Raw genomic sequence first — 18,764 nt, 5'->3', positions numbered from 1 at the left:
TATTATCAATTTTTGTTCACTCGAACCTAAATATATTGTTTCCTGTCTCTGGATCCAGAAGGCTTAGGCTAAGTTCGAAAGTTGAAAGTAACTTCTCATTTTTTTTTTTGTCTTCTAGCGACAGACACCACACCTCCAGTGCCATCCCTGTTCCAAAGAGACAAAGCTCCATATTTGGAGGTACAGACGTAGGCTTCTCTGGGGGGATCCCGTCCCCAGACAAAGGACACCGAAAACGGGCCAGCTCAGAGAATGAGAGACTCCAGTACCAAACCCCTCCTCCCAGTTACAACTCAGCGCTCACCCAGCCTGTTCCCACCATCCCTTCTGCAGGAGAATCTGAGAGAAAGACAACATCCCTATCCTCCTCCTTGGATACCTCCTTGGACTTCTCCAAAGAAAACAAGAAAAAAGGAGTTGATTTGGGTGACAGATTCAACGGCGGTCATGTGGGTGTGAGCACCGGCCAAGAACAAGAAGAAGCCCTCTCCGGGCACGCATCCACGGTCAACGGCACTCTGCTGCCCGGCGAGCAGGCGGGCTCCTCCAGCGTCCGCCTCCCCGGGGAGTACCACCCGGGGTCCGAGCCTGAGCTCTGCTGTACTGTGGAGCAGGCGGAGGAGATCATCGGGATGGAAGCCACGGGTTTCACCTCTGGTGATCAGCTGGAAGCCTTTAACTGCATCCCAGTGGATAGTGCCGTGGCAGTGGAGTGTGACGAACAAGTTCTGGGAGAATTTGAAGAGTTCTCCCGAAGGATCTATGCACTGAATGAGAACGTGTCCAGCTTCCGCCGGCCACGCAGGAGTTCCGATAAGTGAAGTGAGCAGACAGCCGGTAGGACCGGGACAGAGGCACTGCCTGAAAGAAGGAGAAAGCTGCACTGGTTACCCCCTGGAATAATTATGACATAAAATGAATATTAATGGAGGATATTCCTCAGCAAAACAGACTTTGTCAGTCAAGGAGGGACTCAGGATCATTGTGTATCAGTGGGCCAGACAAAGTTAGATTCTGCTTGCAAGATTTGCTTTTCCAGGCCTGACGATTGTTTTAGGGCAAAGGTCACACTCTAGCTCGAGTCACCTTATAGGTATTTGTCTGCTTTTTAATTTACACTTCTGTGTTATCCTCAGAGGGGAGATGATAATATATAAGTAATATAATAAACTCACTTTTAGTTTCTCATAAGCATTTGCCCTCACCATAAGTTTATAAAGCTTGGGAAAACCAAATAATCCAAAAAAGGTTTTCACCATTTACTGGAAGATCTTTGACCATCCATGAGTTTGGTGAATAAGAAGCACAATGGTCTCCTTACACCCAGATCTCCCTGCACCTGCCCCCAGTCACCCCATCTGCTGCCCCATCTTCACAGTGGCTGGGTTGTACACCCAGAAAACTGAGGACCTCAGACTCTCTGGTTCTTGAATGCAGTAGCCAAGACCTCCCACCTCCTCAGCTCAGCCATAGCTTGGTGTAACCCTCGAATCAGAGGAGAACCTCACCTCTGGTATATCCCAGGGGATGCTTAAGGACCACCCCCAAGGTTACAACAGTCAGATGGCATCCAGTCCCCTTTGGGAGCCAGAGTTTTTCTGTGGGCAGATGCTGCAGTCAAAAACCAGGCTAGCTCTCTAGCAACTCACCAGACAGAAATCCCATGTGTCAATTCCACGCTCATTGGTTAAATTTCAGTCAGAAAGGAAGGCGCTGGATATGATGTAAAATCTGGAGAGAGTCAGGCTGTCCGATGTGCGAACCACAAGACAGTCGGTAGAGCTGGGTGAAGAGGCGTAGTTGAGGTGTAGAAACTGCTGGTATAATGCAGGTGCATTCATAGTAAATTATGTTCTTGGAAGTCCGATTTCTTGAAGTTTGATTTCGTTCCTGGAGCTCAGCTCTCATTTGCTATTGCTCTGTACTTTCTATACCCAAGGACATTGCCTCAGGGTTGCAAGCTCTTTAAGGAAAACTTATGCATATATTCATGTATTGTATAGAATAAAAACTGAATTTGCTTCACTTGACCCGATTTGTTTTTCCAGTTTCGAAATTCATCTAGAACCTGCATCTCCATGTTACATCAGGACAGGGCGAGCTGAACCAAAAGGGTAGCTGTGTCCGTGCTAATGTCGACTTGAGTTGACCCGGTTTGCATGGCCACACAAAAACCCTCACACCTGTCCTGTCCTGTAGCTGCGTCTGTCCCGAGCGACAGCTGATCTCCTAGCTCTCGCAATCCTTTTCATGTATTGTCCAAGCACCCTTGGGCTCAAGCTCTCATTGACAACTACATCGTCAAGCAGAATAGTTCGTGTTGTTACTTTCCACATAAAGAGAACTCACAGAATCCATGCTTGACAGGCAGACACGACCTGCAAGCAATTAAGAGCTTTAACTTGATCGGGAGAAATCCATCTTATTCCACAGAAAGAAGTGGAACACTTCCAAACCTAAGGCAGAAGCCATCTGTCGAGTCACAGCTTTTTCGCAGAGTACTGTCACTCACGTTACAGTCCACCAGGGGGGAGATAACCGTGGGCTTGGCTCTCCTTCAGACTAGGCTGTGTGGAGCCCTCCAGGGAACTAACCCCTCCCCCCCCAAAAGGAAAAGGTTTTGGAAGGACTGTTAGTATTGCCCAGTGACAAGCGCATCGCATGTGGCTTAAGGTCCACAGAGGAGAGTGCACTTTAAACTTCATGCCAAACTTACAGATAGGGTACACTGAGGTGCGCGCCCTCCAGCCTGGGTCTTGGCAGCCCCAAGCAGGGGACCACACACAGAACACCCCTAGTTAGGATGTTCATCTCAGGTTCCACACAGCCAGACAGAGCCCGGGGCTCTGGGGCTCTGTCAGTCTCCCATCCGTGGACTCTCTCATTCTGGGACCCACAGCTTTGCACCCCCACAGCACAGAGCCTTGCCCCTGAATGTCCTTAGGCAGCTCAGAACTGGTTACCTGCGTGACGGCTGGGTCCTCACTGTGCTCAGTGACGGTACACCTCACAGCGCCGCCCCTGGGTTTGCGTTCCTCTGGGCTTTTAGTTGTTCATTGAGTTCGCTTGGTGCCTCCTGTTTCTGCCTTGCCTTGGGTGGGACCTGCAGTCTCACGTGTCTCCAGGAGGAGCCAGGCTCCACGTTTTCCAAAGCCGAATGAAGAGTTCGTTTGGCCTCTTTCAAGTGGACAAGGCCAAAACATGGGATGAGTTACTATCTCCTACTAATCTTTTTAATTAGTCTTTTAAATCACTAAAGACAAAGAAAAGAAAAAAAAAATCTGCTTTGAGGATACAAGCTGAAATGAAATTCACTACTATCCGTGTCGGAACTGCTAAAAGCTCTTTCCGTTTTCATGTAGCTGCGACCCTTATAACAGCCAGTAAATGTTATCAAATGAAGATTTGATTGTGTTCTCTCTCTCCACTTCCCCTTACCCGCTTTAGAAATTCCAGAGATTTTTTTCCCCTCAGAATATTAGTTTTGGAAGATTGTATCCAGCTATATTTTTTTAGCCGTTCTAATGGTGCCCATTTATCCTGACCTAACCGGTTATTTAAATAATTTTTTAAACCACCACCAATAATAAATGGCATGTGAAACTGATCTGTTGGTAATTGGAAGAAAACTCAGCATCTGTATTTATAAAATAAAATTGATTAGTATTTATTTTGAGAGTAAAAGTGTATGTTATTCCCCTGCCATGTTTGAGTCCCGTCTTCTTCGTTGTTTTGAATTTCATGTTGAAGCTGAGTTAACTATGAAAACCTTGTTCATAAACCGTCAGCCAGCCATTTCACATTTACTAAGCTAGCTCTCCCTCTTTCTCTGTCTTGTCTGTGAGGGACTGGGCTAAGCAAGGTCAATACAAAGATTCATAAACCTTGGCCTCCGCTGTTGCTCTAGGGGTGGAGCGTGAGGGGTGGGCATATTGCTGTGTTAGAATTTAGCATGCTCCATTCTGTGATGGGACGGATATATAACCAGCGTGTGGAATGCAGAGAAAGCTAGCTGACTCAGGGATCAGGAAAGGTTCGTGGAGGTCATGCGAATGAAAGCTAGATAGGATGAAAGATGTCTACGACATTGCGGGTGGAAGGCACAGCACGGGCAAGGGCCCAGAGGCAAGGCAGGGCCTCAAGTGTTTGCAAAATGTCAAGTTCCCCCGTGCTGGAGACCCGAGCGGATGTGAAGAAAGGTGAGGAGAGATTGAATTGCAGGCTGGTGGGGAAGGCCTTCAGGTGGCGAGACGGATTTAGATGCCTGCGGTGGGCAGCTGGGAGGCACCCTTTCCAGGCAGCAAAGCAGGAGAGTAACTTGGTTAGATTGAGTAGCAGCCAGCAGCCAAGTCGGGGCTGGACTTCAGTAGTAGTAAACAGACTTGAGCTCGTTTAATCTTCTTTCCCATTTTGTTGTGTGAGGAAAAATGTCTGAAAAAGAGGTGCCTCCTTGCGCCCTGGTGTTTTCAGGGTAGGTACTGGGTAACAGGCTGAGCTGGACAGACACAGTGCAGGAAGCATCTGGTCTGCAGAAGCTGATCCCAAGGCCCCGACTCAGCCACTTTGAACCTGTGACCCTGCTCACGTCATTGAGCTTATAAGGATTCCACCCTGCCCCCTCCCCCGTTTCTTAATCTAAAAAATGGGAGTGAACTCTATCCTTACACTTACGTTTGTACAGGGCCTGTGCATCAACAGTGGTCCCTATTGTCCTACAGGAGGCCACAGCCTAGTGACAGGACGCCCAAGACTTATTCTTACCGTTTCCCGTTCTAACACCTGGGGACAGCCACCTCATCTCTCAATGTGGCCCCTGCTGTGTGGAGTAGGGTAGGGACTTCCTTCACTCTCCCCCCACCCCACACGGGGCTGATTATAGTGTTAGAAGAGCTCAATATTTTTACGAAAGCACTTCGTGATCATTGTAAAGCACCATACACACCGGGAAGAGTCGTCAGTCAACAAGGATTTCTGGCATCATCTAGACTAGGGCAACTGAAGTGCAGATATTTCTTCTGTTCACATGAAGAATGTGTCAGGGCTGAAACCCGTCTTTTGAAAAACTAAGCTCTAAACAGACGTCAAGTGTTCCGAGGATTTTTAGTGGGTGGTATGGACACAGTGTTGAGATGTGGTCTATAAGCCTGATTAGCTTAATTTGCATGTTTTTAAACACCTGGCAGATGAGCTTGTTCAGGCCCATCTCATCCATAAATATTCTCTTACACAGCTTCTGGCTGTCTCACTGCATGTTGAATTACTGCCCAGAGCTCTTAATTTTGCTCAAAGGAGATAGAAGCATTTTCTTTTTTTTCTTTTTTTTTCCCCTCCTAGCGCATCTAATTACAGTTTTGTAGGTAGACAGCTCAGCCTTGTGGATTTGAAATGAATAAAAAACACACGTCTACACGATAATTCCACATATTTTAGAGGCTGGCCATGTCAGCGATCCAGAAAAAGAATAATAGTCTTGAGTCTATAGCTAAAAGTGAAAGGCTGGTTGTTGGCATCCGTAGTCAGCCGGGCCCGGGCACAGAAGTCAAGCAGGGCCATGACAGGCGTGGGTCCCTTCAGTTTTGTACAAGACACGATTGGAATCAGCTTCCCTCAGTCCCCACTAATTATAGACAGCAAACTGGAAGGAATGGAGGGTGCGAGTGGACAGAGATACAGGATAACCTGATTCTCGAGAAGCAGGAAGGAAACAGTCTGGGCATATGTGTGAGGAGCCTCCCTCCTGACAGTTCCTGCCCCGCCGGCCTGCTGCTCCCAGGCTATGTGACCCTTTACTTCTCTGAGCCCGTGTGCTCCTCTGAGAAGTGAAGCCAGGCCCTTGTGCCCGGATGGAGATTCTTCTTACCTTAAGAGCAGATTGGTATTCATTCTTCAAAACCTGCCCCAGCTTGCCTTGGGCTCCAGAGCATGGCAGAAAAGGGGAGGACCCTCACCTGTCAGCCTCTGTGTGACAGAAGGTGTCACACCAGAGTTCTTGTGAAGAACTTGGGGCTAACCCATTTAACACAGCCCGCTTCTGCTCAGGGATTTCTGGGTACCAGTATGGTGACTACGTTGCTCAAGGCTACGTTACTACGTCTCCTCAAGATCCTTCACACAGGGCTTGTGAACTCTCAAACAAAAATTAATAAACCAGCTAGCTTAAAAAATTCAGCTAGAATGACTTCTACCGTTTCTAAAGATGGCCCTCTGTCATCAGAAAAAGGATAAATTAATTGTAGTTTGATAGGAAACGAATTTTAGTTTGATAGGAAAGTGCGTAAACTATTTTAACGGAGTATACGATTCTGAAGGGCGAAGTTTTGATATTTTAAGGGATAAACACGTTCTCTCAAAATTTTATTTGCAAAAAAAAAAAAAAAAGGTTTTCTTCCCTTATAGGGAAAACATTATTCCTCAAAGAAACTGGCACCGCTTCGTGTCCACGGATTTTTTGCTCTTTGGCTGAGGGACTTAGCCATACTTGGTTACTGTGGTGGGAGGTGAACCCGTCCCCGCCCCAGCCTACCTCTCATGCAGATGGTATGAGAATGTTTGTTCATGAGACAGAGGTCTCTACAGCTTGCTGACCTCAAGGCCACACCCTCTGCTTCCAGAAACCTTCCAGTTCCCTTGACAGCTCTGTCCCCAGCCCTGTCTAAGGTCTCTGGGGGCACACAGCAAGTACTCATGAAGTTGGGGCGATGGGAGAGTGAGATAGAGAGCAGATACAAAGATTTTGTAACTCACTTGTGCCTATCTCTTGGTCCCTTGGGAGCTCTAGGGGGGCCCAGCATGCCCAGAGTCTGCCTTAAAAATCACTGGTGACCCTCAGAGGCAGAACTGTCCATGGATTAGCTGAGACTCTGGAGCTGGGCTTTTGTAAATAGTAAAAAGAGGTGCGTGTTTGAAGGTTTACCACAGATTTTCAGTAAACATCCTGAGTGGAAATGACCCCCCAAACCAGTGCAGGGGTTGAGCCTCTCCTGCCCCGCCCTACAGAGACCCGAATGCAGTGGTGTTTTCCTGCCCCAACCCAGTCACTTACATGATAGCCTCTGACACTGCGGAGAGCAGTGGGAAGACGGAGGCCGTGTGTTACCATCACCACCTAACCAGGAAGCCCTCAGAAGGCGCCTGAGGGAGGGTGAGCTGCCTGAGATTGCGTAGATTCCAGAGGGACACTGGGGCCAAACCAAAGCCTGACCCCTCCACAGAGCCTCTTCCGCACCCTGAGCCTTAGCAAGGCCCCGTAGGTAGCCTGCTCCCTCTGCCCGCCCCATCTGAACATCCTGCCGGCTACAGGTAGCTTTTCCCCATTCAGGAGCCCCTTGCTAAGAAGGGGGCGCAGACTCGGAGGACATTCCTGCCCAAGGAGTAGGAAGAAGTCAACACCTCATGAACATTGTGTTGTGAGGGGGGCCGCAACTTTCCAGGGAGTGGAAACGTCCCTTTGTAACTGTCAGAAATGCATGTAAATGTCAAAACTCAGGAGTTCAGCCATGGGAAATGTGATGCCCGGACACCTAAGATATGGGGGCCAGGGGAGGCTTCTTAGAGGATGCACCTTAGCTGCATCCAACAGGTAGGTGAAGGGAATAAAACAGGGGCAGGGCCAGCAGCCAGGGCTTAGAAGCTGGAGAGAAGAAATCTCCAGGGCCCTGTATATCTTCATGTTATGAGCTGTCACTGTCTGCACGGAGCCAGGGGGCAGTGGCATTGAGAACAGGGATGGCAAGTGTGGGCAGCACTCCCAAGAAGTTTGTTTATAAAGGAATGGAGAGAAATAGGGCGGAAGCTGGAGAGCAATGTGAGGTCAAGGGCAGATTTCAGGTAAGCAGCCAGTAGGCAGCAGCGGAAGCAGGTGAAGGCTCAGGAAGGAGGCAGAGCAATGAAAGGAGGAAGGTCTCAGAGCAAATCGGGGGGTCGGGGAGAAGGGAGCCCCTGGGGGTGGCACAGACATTACCTGAGCTAGAGGAGGACAGGTGGAAGGCGGGGTGGGGGGCAGGCAGGACTGGCCTAGAGCGTCTTTCTACAGAGGGTGGGAGCGGCGATTTTCCTGCCTTGCCCCTGGTGCGGGATGCCTGGGATGGGGCCTGATGGGATGCCTGTCCCAGGCACAGACTGGTGGGGTGGGGGGCTTTCCAGCCTTTAGAGGGCAATTCCTGAGGTTCAGGGGCAAGGATTGGCTGGCTGCCCAGGGAGGGGCCAATCCATGGCTGAGGTCCCTTCCTAGATGGCCGTCACCTCCTCCCTGGCTCCCTCCCTCCACACTCCCTAGACATAGCTCGAACCCTCCAGAACTGTTACCTATGAGAAAGAGACAGATGCTACTTACCTCCGCCAGATGGATTGTAACTCGCTAGTTAGCTTGAATTGCTGATGAGGGGGAAATTCTCATGCTGAAATATTCCTCTTTTTTTTTTGCCGAAATTTTAATTTTTATTCCATATTTTGCTGAAATATAAAGATCCAGAAGGGATAATAGAACTAAACTATAACCACGATGCAACTCCAAATGAATGTGAAGTGTCTAAGACAACAATGGGACATGACTACTCATGTCACAGAGACAGCGAGCCTGGCGTTTATGCCTCCTGTTGGAAGAACCCATGAAGCACTCTTGACAAAAGTTTGACCCTAAATAAGCATCAGAGCTCTCTCTGTGACGTCCCATGCAATAGACGCTGGCCGTATTGCAAGGTGGCTAGTTCAAACTGAGATGTGCTGGGAGTGTAAATTATACCCCGAACTTCAGGGATTTCATACAAAAATAGAATGATGATTTTATATTAATTTTAACATTGATTACATGTTAGAATGATAATATTTTGCACTTGCTGACTTAAGTAAAATATTAAAACTAATTTCATCCATATTTTTTACTTCTTAAAACATGATTGCCAGAAAATTTAAAAGTGCACATCTAATTTGCATTTGAAAACTCTGCACAGAAAACTCTGCATCTAACAACAAATTTGTAGGAAACTCAGAAGGCAGATGTGTATGTTAACACCTGGAAAATGCAGTCAGCAAAATCTAGACCGTGGGAAACCCTGCAGGACAAACAACCTGGTTTCTCCAATACAGTGTAAGAAAAAATAGAAACAAGAAGGGGAAGACCTATTAAAAAGAGACTCAATATCTTTGAGGCGTAGCAGTCAATTCTGTGATGAACCTGGTTTGATTCCCATACAGTGAACAAACTGAAAAAAAAAAAAAAAATGAAGGGACAATCAAAATGCAAATACTGACTACCTATTTGGTTATCTTAAGGACTCCTTATTTTTTGAGGTGTGATAATAGTGATAGAAAAAACAGTCTACCAGTTTTTGTTAAGTCCCTTGTCTCTTAGAGACGCATACTGACGTATGTGCAGATGAAATGCCTGTGTCTGGGATTGAGGGTGTGGTGGGTAGAGGACACAGGACTGGCTGTGGTGAGGTGTGACAGACAAGTGGGGCCCATTACTCCCCATTGTGCCTCCTGGCGGGCATCCGGCCCTCCAGCCAGTTGGATGCTTGTCATTCCCAGAACAGCCCTGCTCCTGAATCTCCCAGAGCCTAGATTATCTTTCCCCGTCGCCCACAGCAAACTTCTGTTCATCCTATAAGCCAGGCATCAGCCATTCTCCTTTCTTCATTGAAGTCCTCCTGTGCTCTGCCCCAATCTCTATCCCCACCTTCGGCCCACAGTAGAAGGCAGAAGGTAGACCACCCTCCTCTAGGCTCCTCCCACCACCGATGAGTTCTCCCACCACAGCCCTTCATACATTTTTTCTAGGTGTGTGTCTCACGGTCACCTCCAGGAGGCTGTGAGCTCCCAGAGCACAGGCGCTTTGTTTAAGAAACAGCTACTGCCCAGGAAGGTTTGCTCAATCAGTGTCCGTGTGCTGAGTGCCCATTGTACAGATGAAGCAGCTAAGGCCAAGAGAAGTCAGTGTCATAGCCAAGTCCCCAGAGCCAAAACGTGAGAGAGCTAGAACACAAAACCCAAACCTTTGAGTCCTGTCTCTGCATCCCATCAGAGCCCCAGGCCACGGTTCCCTTCCCGCCATCATTCATTCATTTAGCGTTGGTTAGGCGCCCCCTGTTGGTCCGGCTCTGGCCAAGCAAATCTTGGGGCCGGGACTACAAGTGCAGAACTCTAACTTGCTTTCCTGTAACTATTCTTCAACCAAGCTCATTATGCCCTTTCCAGCTGGTGGCAGAAACGCCTGATTGTGACACTTTGAGGCAACTCAGCCATTTATGGTTAAAGCTCTTAATTTCTTTAGGTAAGTGTTAAAATTCCCAAATCCTCCCTAATTCCATCCTTCATCCACTCTGGCCCCAAGTCTGGGGCTTCCGACGAGCATCTCTCTGACCTGCACACAGTGTGGCTCATCTGGGTGTTTGCTGCCTCCACAGCTCAGGTTCTCCAGCAGTTCTGGTCTCTGGGTCCTTCTATCCTGCCTCATTCTTTCCCTGGTCCAGTCCTCTTGGGCCTGCTCACCTCCTTTGGGAAATGGGGCCACCTGGCCCCCTTTCTCTTGCTGCCCTGAAGCTGCCCTCAGGCCCACCTGCCTAGACTTCTCCCCTCTGCTGGGCAGCTTCCAGGCACCCTGAGGACCATGGCACTTCTGTGAAGGCTTTCCCAGGTCTTCCTGGCAGACCCTAGACCGTTGTGTCCCTTGCCTCTGATTGCCCCAAACCTCCCTCCTGCTTAGACCCTGGATGGGGGCAGGGACAAGGAGGGAAGGGCTCCTCTCAGGCTCTACCCGTCTTTTGACTTTGGGGTCTAGCTTTGCGCTTTCCAAATAGTGCATCCTGAGGCTCTCCCAACTTTCACTTCCTTTTCTAGGTGTGGGAAAAAACATTTCTACAACATCATCAACCTGTATTCTCCTCCCCTCTATGGCTTTTTAAAAAAAATGATTTGATTTTATTTTTATGACTGTACACTCAAAGTTCTCCAGGCTCCAGGCCTGTCTAGTCAGAACTCAGAAATCCTTTTTCTTGCTCAGCAAAGCCTGGCCTTGCAATGAAAGCCCGGCTTTTGAGACACTCGGCACTCCAATTCCCTTTATTGTGTTGGACGGTATCCACCGTCTGCCCTGGAGGCAGCAAATGGTGGGGCAAGTGAAGGGGTCAAAGCCGTGACAAACACCTCGGGATCGCTCCACTGCACTCGCCGCCATTGAGCAGGGACAGAGGAGGCCAACTGGACGAGTAACCAAGCATTCCTGCTGAGTGAAGTCCAAGTGACGTCAGGGCTGTGGCCCCAAGGAATCCCAGAAGTTCAGAGGCAGAGAACAGTGGGAGGAGAGAGTCTCCGCTGGTGTAGGGACAGATCAAAGGCTGAAGAACTCGCTGGTGCGTTCAGGCAGTGCCGGTCCTGTGATGGCAGTGACGTAGTTTTTGCAAAATGTCGTCTGTCACATGAGATTCATGTTGCTTATATGAATTTAACCAGCTTTGTAGTTTCGTGTGGTCTTAGTTTGTAAACTTGTTTTGGTTGTTGGTTGTAGGGGGGCTATAGACGTTAGCTTATATTTGTTTGTTTGTTTGGTTGGTTTTTTGTCTGTCCAGGGTTCTTGAGAGTAGAAATGGAAGGGTGGAATGGTCTGTCTTGGAGAAGCTTCCCTTGCGGTTGTTCACCAGCTCCTCCCTGCCCCCAACAAAACCAAATAGGATCCAGGAGGAAATGTCAGAAGTCTTTACTTCAGGGCTGCTGGGACATATCTGAGAAAGGAGGGGGACAGGCTGTAGGAAAGGCTGCATTCCCCTGCCCCCAACCTTGGCCCCTGTTCTAGTTCCTCAAGTGTCCTCTGTGGCCAACACCTCTGTTCCAAAGACTCTTCCCTTCCTTCTATTTCCCTGGATGCCTTTTCATTCCTGGGTGCCCCTCCCCTTTGGAGTTTCGCTTTTTCTTCCCCTCAACCTCTGGAGGGCCTGGGCAGAAGGAGAGGAACTTTCATTTCTGCTGGCAGAGCCTCACCAGAAATCCTGATCACCAGCAGTGCCTAGATGGGGCCCCTCCTAGCATCATTTTGCCAGAAGAGTTCCTGTGCTCTCGCTTCACCTTGGCCACATTCTCAAATGCTCCTTTTGATTTCTGGCTCCAGCATATGCCAGGCCTTGGGAAGGGGATGGAAAGGGAAGGGGAAGACCCTACGCTGGCGCAGATTGTTCAGGCAATATTCTAAATAAAAATCAATTTTGAACTTTAGGGGATCTACAAGAATTTTTAACCTTAAAAGAGTCTGTACCCTACTTTTTTGTATGGTGTCGCAGGTCTCACTGGGGACTGTGTACTTGGCCTTAGGGCAGTGGAAAAGCTCTGAAGGTTCTAGTATATGTTTTAAAAGGGACATGCTCTAGTATATGTTTTAAAAAGAATGCAGTGGGAGGAACTTCTGTTAATGGTGGCGGTAGGAAGTGAGCGCATGAACCTTCCTGAAGATAATGATGAAATCTGGACAAAGTTTCAAAACAAAACAAAACAAAACAACCATTGAAAGGCCCTGGGAAGTGTCTCAAAACAGACAGAAGCCAGGGGAAAGTTGACTTTTGAAAAACCGTCCCTGGGTGGTACAAGAATCACTGTGGTCTTCCCCAGACTCCACCACCGCAGGGGGTGGAACACCCCGCCTCACCTCCTCTGGGAGCAGAGAGCTGAGTTCGGAGCCTTAGGAATAGCCGGGAGTTGAAAGGGAAAATTCTGGAAGTGAGAGAATTGCAGAAGGTATAAGACGCAAAATCTGAGCATAAATGTCTGTCTGCGTCTTTAGACCAATGCTCAAGCGCCTCATGGAATAAGGGGCCGGAACCAGAGGGGAAACTACCTTTGTAAGACAGAGCTACACTAAACCCAGAAGGTGTGCAAGTACGCTGCTTTTACGAAACAGCGGATTTTCCCATGTGTGCAACACAGGTAGCAGAGAACTCAAGACTTGCTGGCTTGAGGTGTCGGGGTACAGAGTCCAAGACTGGCCGAACAGCTGGACATGTAGGGGTCAATCCACAGAAACAAGGGAACCAACAAAAAGTGAGCACCCCAATCTGAATCTACGTTGCCCCAATCCTTGGGTGATCGCCAAGCTCTTAGAGGTGCAGAGAGAAGACCCCTGGGAGTCAGGAGTTTTTAAAAAACAAAACAAAACAAAAACCCAGAGAAATCTATTACTGCACGCTGTCAGGGGACAGTGTTTGTAGTTTGAATCACGGCAAATCAGCTGCTCCCCGGAATCAATACTGAGAGTCATCAGAAGAGCACAGGGTGGCTCAGTGGGTTAAAGCCTCCACCCCCAGCTCAGGTCATGATCCCAGGGTCCTGGAATCGAGCCCCGCATGGGACTCTCCACTTAGCGGGGAGCCTGCTTCCCTTCCTCTCTCTCCGCCTGCCTCTTTGCCTACTTGTGATCTCTTTCTGTCAAATAAATAAATAAAATCTTAAAAAATAAAATAAAATAAGAAGAGCACGGAGGATCCCGGAATTAACACAGTGTCTAGTTTTCAGACTGCGGAGTAACAGGGAGATGCGACCCATCCTCAGGGAAAACAAAACACAGTGAAAGACCAGCAAGCAGCTAAGTAGGACACAGATGTTGGATTCAGCAAAGATTTCAAAGCAGCTTTTATACATTCAGTAAAAGGAAGATATGTTCAAAGATTTAAAGAAAAAAGGTCTAAATGAGTGAAGAGAAAGAGGATCTCAAAAGAGAAATGGAAATTATATGTGTATATATATATGCTTAATTAAATGGAAATTCCATAACTGAAAAGTACAATCATTGAGATGAAAAGTTCAGTGGCTGCACTCAACAGTAAATTGGAAATGGCTATGAAGACTCACTGATCCCTGCAGGAAGATGAACAGAAGTCACTTAATCTGCAGAAAGAAGAAAGACAGAAGAAAAATGAATAGAGCTTTAGAAACTTGAGGGATATCATGAAGTCTAAAATCTGTGTAATTGGAATGCCAGAAGGAAAAGAGAGAGAGATAAAATGGTAGGAAAATGTATTTGAATTCATGCTGGCCAAACACTCCCCAAATTTGGTGGAAAACTAACTTTAAGAGCTAAGAATCTCAAGAAGTCCCAAGGAGAGAAATACAAAGAAAATCACTTTTAGGCACATAAGGCAAACTGATGAAGGGCTGCATGGTGGCTCAGTGGTTTAAGCCTCTGACTTTGACTCAGGTCATGATCTTGGGGTCCTGGGATCAAGCCCTGTGTTGGGCCCTGTGTCAAGCCCCAAGTCAGACCCTGTGCTTAGTGAGAAATCTGTTTCTCCCTCTCCCTTTCCCTCTACTTGTCCCCCTACTTGTGCATGCCCTCTCTCTCAATCTCTCTCTCTCAAATAAATAAATACAGTCTTAAAAAAAAAAGTCAAACTGATGAAAACCAAAATTAAGGAGAAAATCTTGAACACAACCAGAAGAAAAAGATACCTTGTATACAGAATAGTCAATTAGTGATCCATTTCTCATCAGAAGCAGTGGATGTTAGAACACCCTGAAACACCTTCAAAGTGCTGGGAAAAAAAAACTGTCACAGATAATTCTATATTTATCAAACCATCCTCCAAAAATGAATATAAAGTAAGACATTTTAAGATAAACAAATAAGGACATAATTTATGACCAGGAGTTCTTAATGACCAAAAATGCTAAAGGAAATTCTTCAGGCTAAAGGGAACTCAAATCTACAGTAAGGGAAGAAGAGGACTGGAACTGATAAATATGTAGGTCAATGAAAAGATTACATATATATTTTGGGGGCTTATAAAGTATGCACATGTAATCGACAACAATAGCATTAAGGAGAGTGGGAAATAAATAAAAATATATTACTGCAACATTCCTAAATTAAGTAATTCATTAGCTCCAAGTAGACACTGATGAAGATATGTATATGTACACATATCATGTTCATATTAATATAATAAAGATGCATATTGTAATCTCTAGAGCAACCACTGAAAGTTATGCGAAGAGATGCAGCTAGAAAGCCACTAAAAATGGGATGAAATGGAATATTAAAAAATATCTGGTTAACTCAACAGAAAACCAGAAAGGAGGAACTAAGGAACAAAAGACATACAGCAAAGTGACAGACTAAAAATATTTCTTTTGAAGATTTATTATTTATTTGAGAGACAGAGAGCATGTGGTGGGCGGGGGGGGGCAAGGGGGAGAGAGAGAGAGAATGTCAAGCAGACTCCCTGGTGAGCATGGAGCCGGACATGGGGCTTGATCCCAGGAGCCTAAGATCATGACCTGAGCCAAAATCAGGAGTCAGACTCTCAACCAACTGAGCCATCCAGGAGTCCCTAAAAGAAAAGCATTTCAAGCATTACAGTAAATACAAATGGAACAAATATTCTAGTCAAAAGGCAGAGATTGTCAAACTGAGTTAAAAAAAAAAAAAGGCAAGAACAAATTCCATGGCTCCTAAAAAAGACACACTTTAAATATAAAGACACAAACAGACTGGGGGGAAAAGGATGGAATGAAACAGACCATGCAAATGGTAAGCATGAGACAGCTGGGGTGGCTATATTAATATCAGATTAAGTAGGCTGGAAAAAGAAGATATCACCAGGCATAAAGAAGTACATTCCAGAATAAGAATAAAAAGCTCAATATATTGAGAAACATAAGAATTACAAAAGTACATTATAAAGGGTGCGGTCTATTGCATGTAATTATGCCTCAATAAGGTGAATTTTAAAAAAATGCAATCCCTACCAAAATAACACTGGCATTTTTCACGGAGCTGCAACACATAATCTTAAAACTTATATGGAACCAGAAAAGCCCCCCAGATAGCCAAGGTAATGTTGAAAAAGAAAAGCAAAACTGGAGGCATCACATTTCTGGACTTCAAGCTCTATTACAAAGCTGTAATCATTAAGACAGCATGGTACGGGCACAAAAACAGACACACAGATCAGTGGAACAGAATAGAGAGCCCAGAAATGGACCTTCAACCCTATGATCAACTAATCATCAGCAAAGCAGGAAATAACATCTAATGGAAAAAATAGTCTCTTCAACAGATGGTGTTGGGAAAATTGGACAGGCACATGTACTTGACCATTTTCTTATACCACACACAAAAATAGACTCAAAATGGATTAAAGACCCCAATGTGAGACAGAAATCCATCAAAATCTTAGAAGGGAACACAGGCAGCAACCTCTTTGACCTCGGCTACAACTTCTTGCTTAACACATCTCTGGAGGCAAGGGAAGCAAGGGCAAAATGAACTATTGGGACTTCATGAGGATAAAAAGCTTCTACACAGCAAAGGAAACAGTCGACAAAACTAAAAGGCAACCTATGGAATGGGAGAAGATATTTGTAAATTATTTATCCAATAAAGGGCTAGTATCCAGAATCTATAAAGAACTTCTCAAACTCAACACCCAAAGAAAAAAGATCCAGTTAACAAATCTGCAGAAGATGTAAACAGACATTTCTTCAAAGAAGACATCCAAATGGCCAATAGACACATGAAAAAAATGCTCAATATCACTTGGCATCAGGGAAATACAAATCAAAACCACAGTGAGATACCACCTCACACCTGTCAGAATGGCTAAAATTAACCAGCCAGGAAACAACAGGTGTTGGAGAGGATGTGGTGAAAGGGGAACCCTCCTACACTGTTGGTGGGAACACAAGCTGGTGCAGCCACTCTGGAAAATAGCATGGAGTTTCCTCAGAAAGTTAAAAATAGAGCTACCCTATCCAGCAATCTCACTGTAGGTATTTATCCAAAGGATACAACATAGTGATTTGAAGGGACACCTGCTCCCCAATGTTTATAACAGCAATGTCCACAATAACCAAAATATGGAAAGAGTCCAGACGTCCTTCGACTAATGAGTGGCTAAGGATGTGGTGTGTGCGCATGCACACACACACACACACCCACACACACACAGGAATATTATGCAACCATCCAAAAGAATGAAAACTTGCCATTTGCAACAATATGAGTGGAACTAGAGGATATTAAGCTAATCAAAATAAGTCAGAGAAAGACAATTACCATATGATCTCACTGATATGTAGAATTTAAGAGACAAAACAGGATCATAGGGGAAGGGAAGGAAAAATAAAATAAGGTGAAAACAGAGAGGGAGACAAACCAGAAGAGCCTCCCAACTATAGGAAACAAGCTGAGGGTTGCTGGAGGGGAAGGTGAGTGGGGGGATGGGGTGGCTGGGAGATGGACATAAGGCGGGGAGCCCGTGATGTAATGAGCACTGGGTATTATATGCAACTGATGAATCATTAAATTCTACCCCAAAACTCATAATTCACTATATGTGAATTAAATTGAATTTAAATTAAAGAAAGAAAGAAAAAAAAAAGCACAGTGGATGCGGAGGGGGAAGGGCAGAAGGGTAACTTAGTCCAGAATGGAAGTGAGATGGGGCTGTAATGCCAGCAAGAGGCAAGCAGGTTGACGGGAAGGGGTGCTGCTTCAGACTTAGACCTGATCTGTTTAAGGCGCCCGCCTGACTCCCGAGGGTAGAGGTGGGTAGGCGCTGCGGGTGTGGATAAGAGGTTACTGGCCAGTCAGAGAGTGAGTATAGAGTGGGAGGAGAGGGTCAGCCTGAGCTCTGAGGTACATTTAGAGGTGGGAGAAAGAGGAAGAAAGGAACCCTCACATGAGACTAAGAGGACGTGGCTGGAAAGGTGGGAGGGAGGCAGGGAGTCCAGAGGAAAGGGGGTGTGGCCAGTAGTGGTGAAGGTCACTGCCAAGTCAGGCCAGCCGGGTGGGAGGACAGAGCCCTCTTCTCCTGTGAGATTCTTTTCGGGACCACAGGGTGTGGTTGGGGTAGAGAGAGTGGGGCAGCAGGGGAGGAAGTGGAAAGGACCCTCACCCTGAAATCTGCAGACCTGAATCCAAATGCCAGTTCTGTCCTTTACTGGCAAGTGACTTAACCTCTCTGAATGGCAGTGTCATCATCTAGAAATCAGGAAGCACTTGTTTCACCTCAGTGCTCTGGTGAAGAGCTGACGAAATCACTATCCCGAAGGCACAGACAGATGGTCCGGCCTCACTGCCCCCCTGGGCTGGCGAAGGGCATGGGACTGACTTGCCTTGCTCCTGAGTGACTCCTCTCCCTCCTCATTAGGTGAAGCAAATTGTGTTGACTTTATTTACTAACTTCACAAACTCTTCTGAGGAGTAAATGTCACTTGTACCAGAGCCTCACAAAATCCCTGATTGCCAGCACTGGCTGACCCTGACCTCTCTGCTTAGTGGCCCACCTTGTGTGGGGACGTCATGGGTTGTAGCCAACGAGCGGCGATGAGCTCTGTGCTGGGCCAGGCCTCAGTCTCCCTGACCGAGACTCCTGGGATGGGCTCAGAGCAGCTGATCCCCGGGCCTCTGGTTCCCCTGTCCAGCCTCCTCCAGCTCTTTGCCCCCTGACTCTGGTTCTTCTTTGAAGACCCTGCTCTGCCTGGCCTGCCTGCCTGCGCCCCTCCGGGTACCCTGCCTGGCCTCCTGCTGGGCCTCAAAGGGCTACTCAGGGCTGGAGTCTGAGGTGTGGCCTGAGGGTGAGGGGCTTGGGCTCCTGGGCCTGAGGGGGTATGAAGTGCTCCTACAGTCCCCAGAAAGCTGGGAAGCTGCCCCAGCTGGTGACCCCCTGACCTGGCTGGTCCCTGGCCCCATTCAAGTGGCCATATGACCCTGGGTAGGTCCCATCCTTCTCTGGGCCTGTTTTCTAAGAGGTTGAATGGGGCTGCTGAGAAGTTCCCAGGGA

General features: G+C 47.1%; 1 protein-coding gene across 1 annotated transcript in view; it reads left to right on the top strand.

Annotated features, from left to right (window-relative positions):
* The window catches only part of UVRAG (UV radiation resistance associated), a 257,065-nt gene extending 255,035 nt beyond the window's left edge, over nt 1–2,030 (top strand). The window contains exon 12 of the mRNA XM_082682360.1: nt 119–2,030. Within this exon, the coding sequence (XP_082538486.1) occupies nt 119–821 (703 nt within the window). The 3' untranslated portion in view covers nt 822–2,030. The remainder of the gene's footprint in view (nt 1–118) is intronic.
* Nucleotides 2,031–18,764: the final 16,734 nt, after the last annotated feature.

This window comes from Mustela nivalis (assembly GCF_964662115.1).
Source record: "Mustela nivalis genome assembly, chromosome: 9".
NCBI lineage: Eukaryota > Metazoa > Chordata > Mammalia > Carnivora > Mustelidae > Mustela > Mustela nivalis.
The sequence above is the reverse complement of the archived record's forward strand: the minus strand, read 5'-3'. Positions and strand labels throughout refer to the sequence as shown.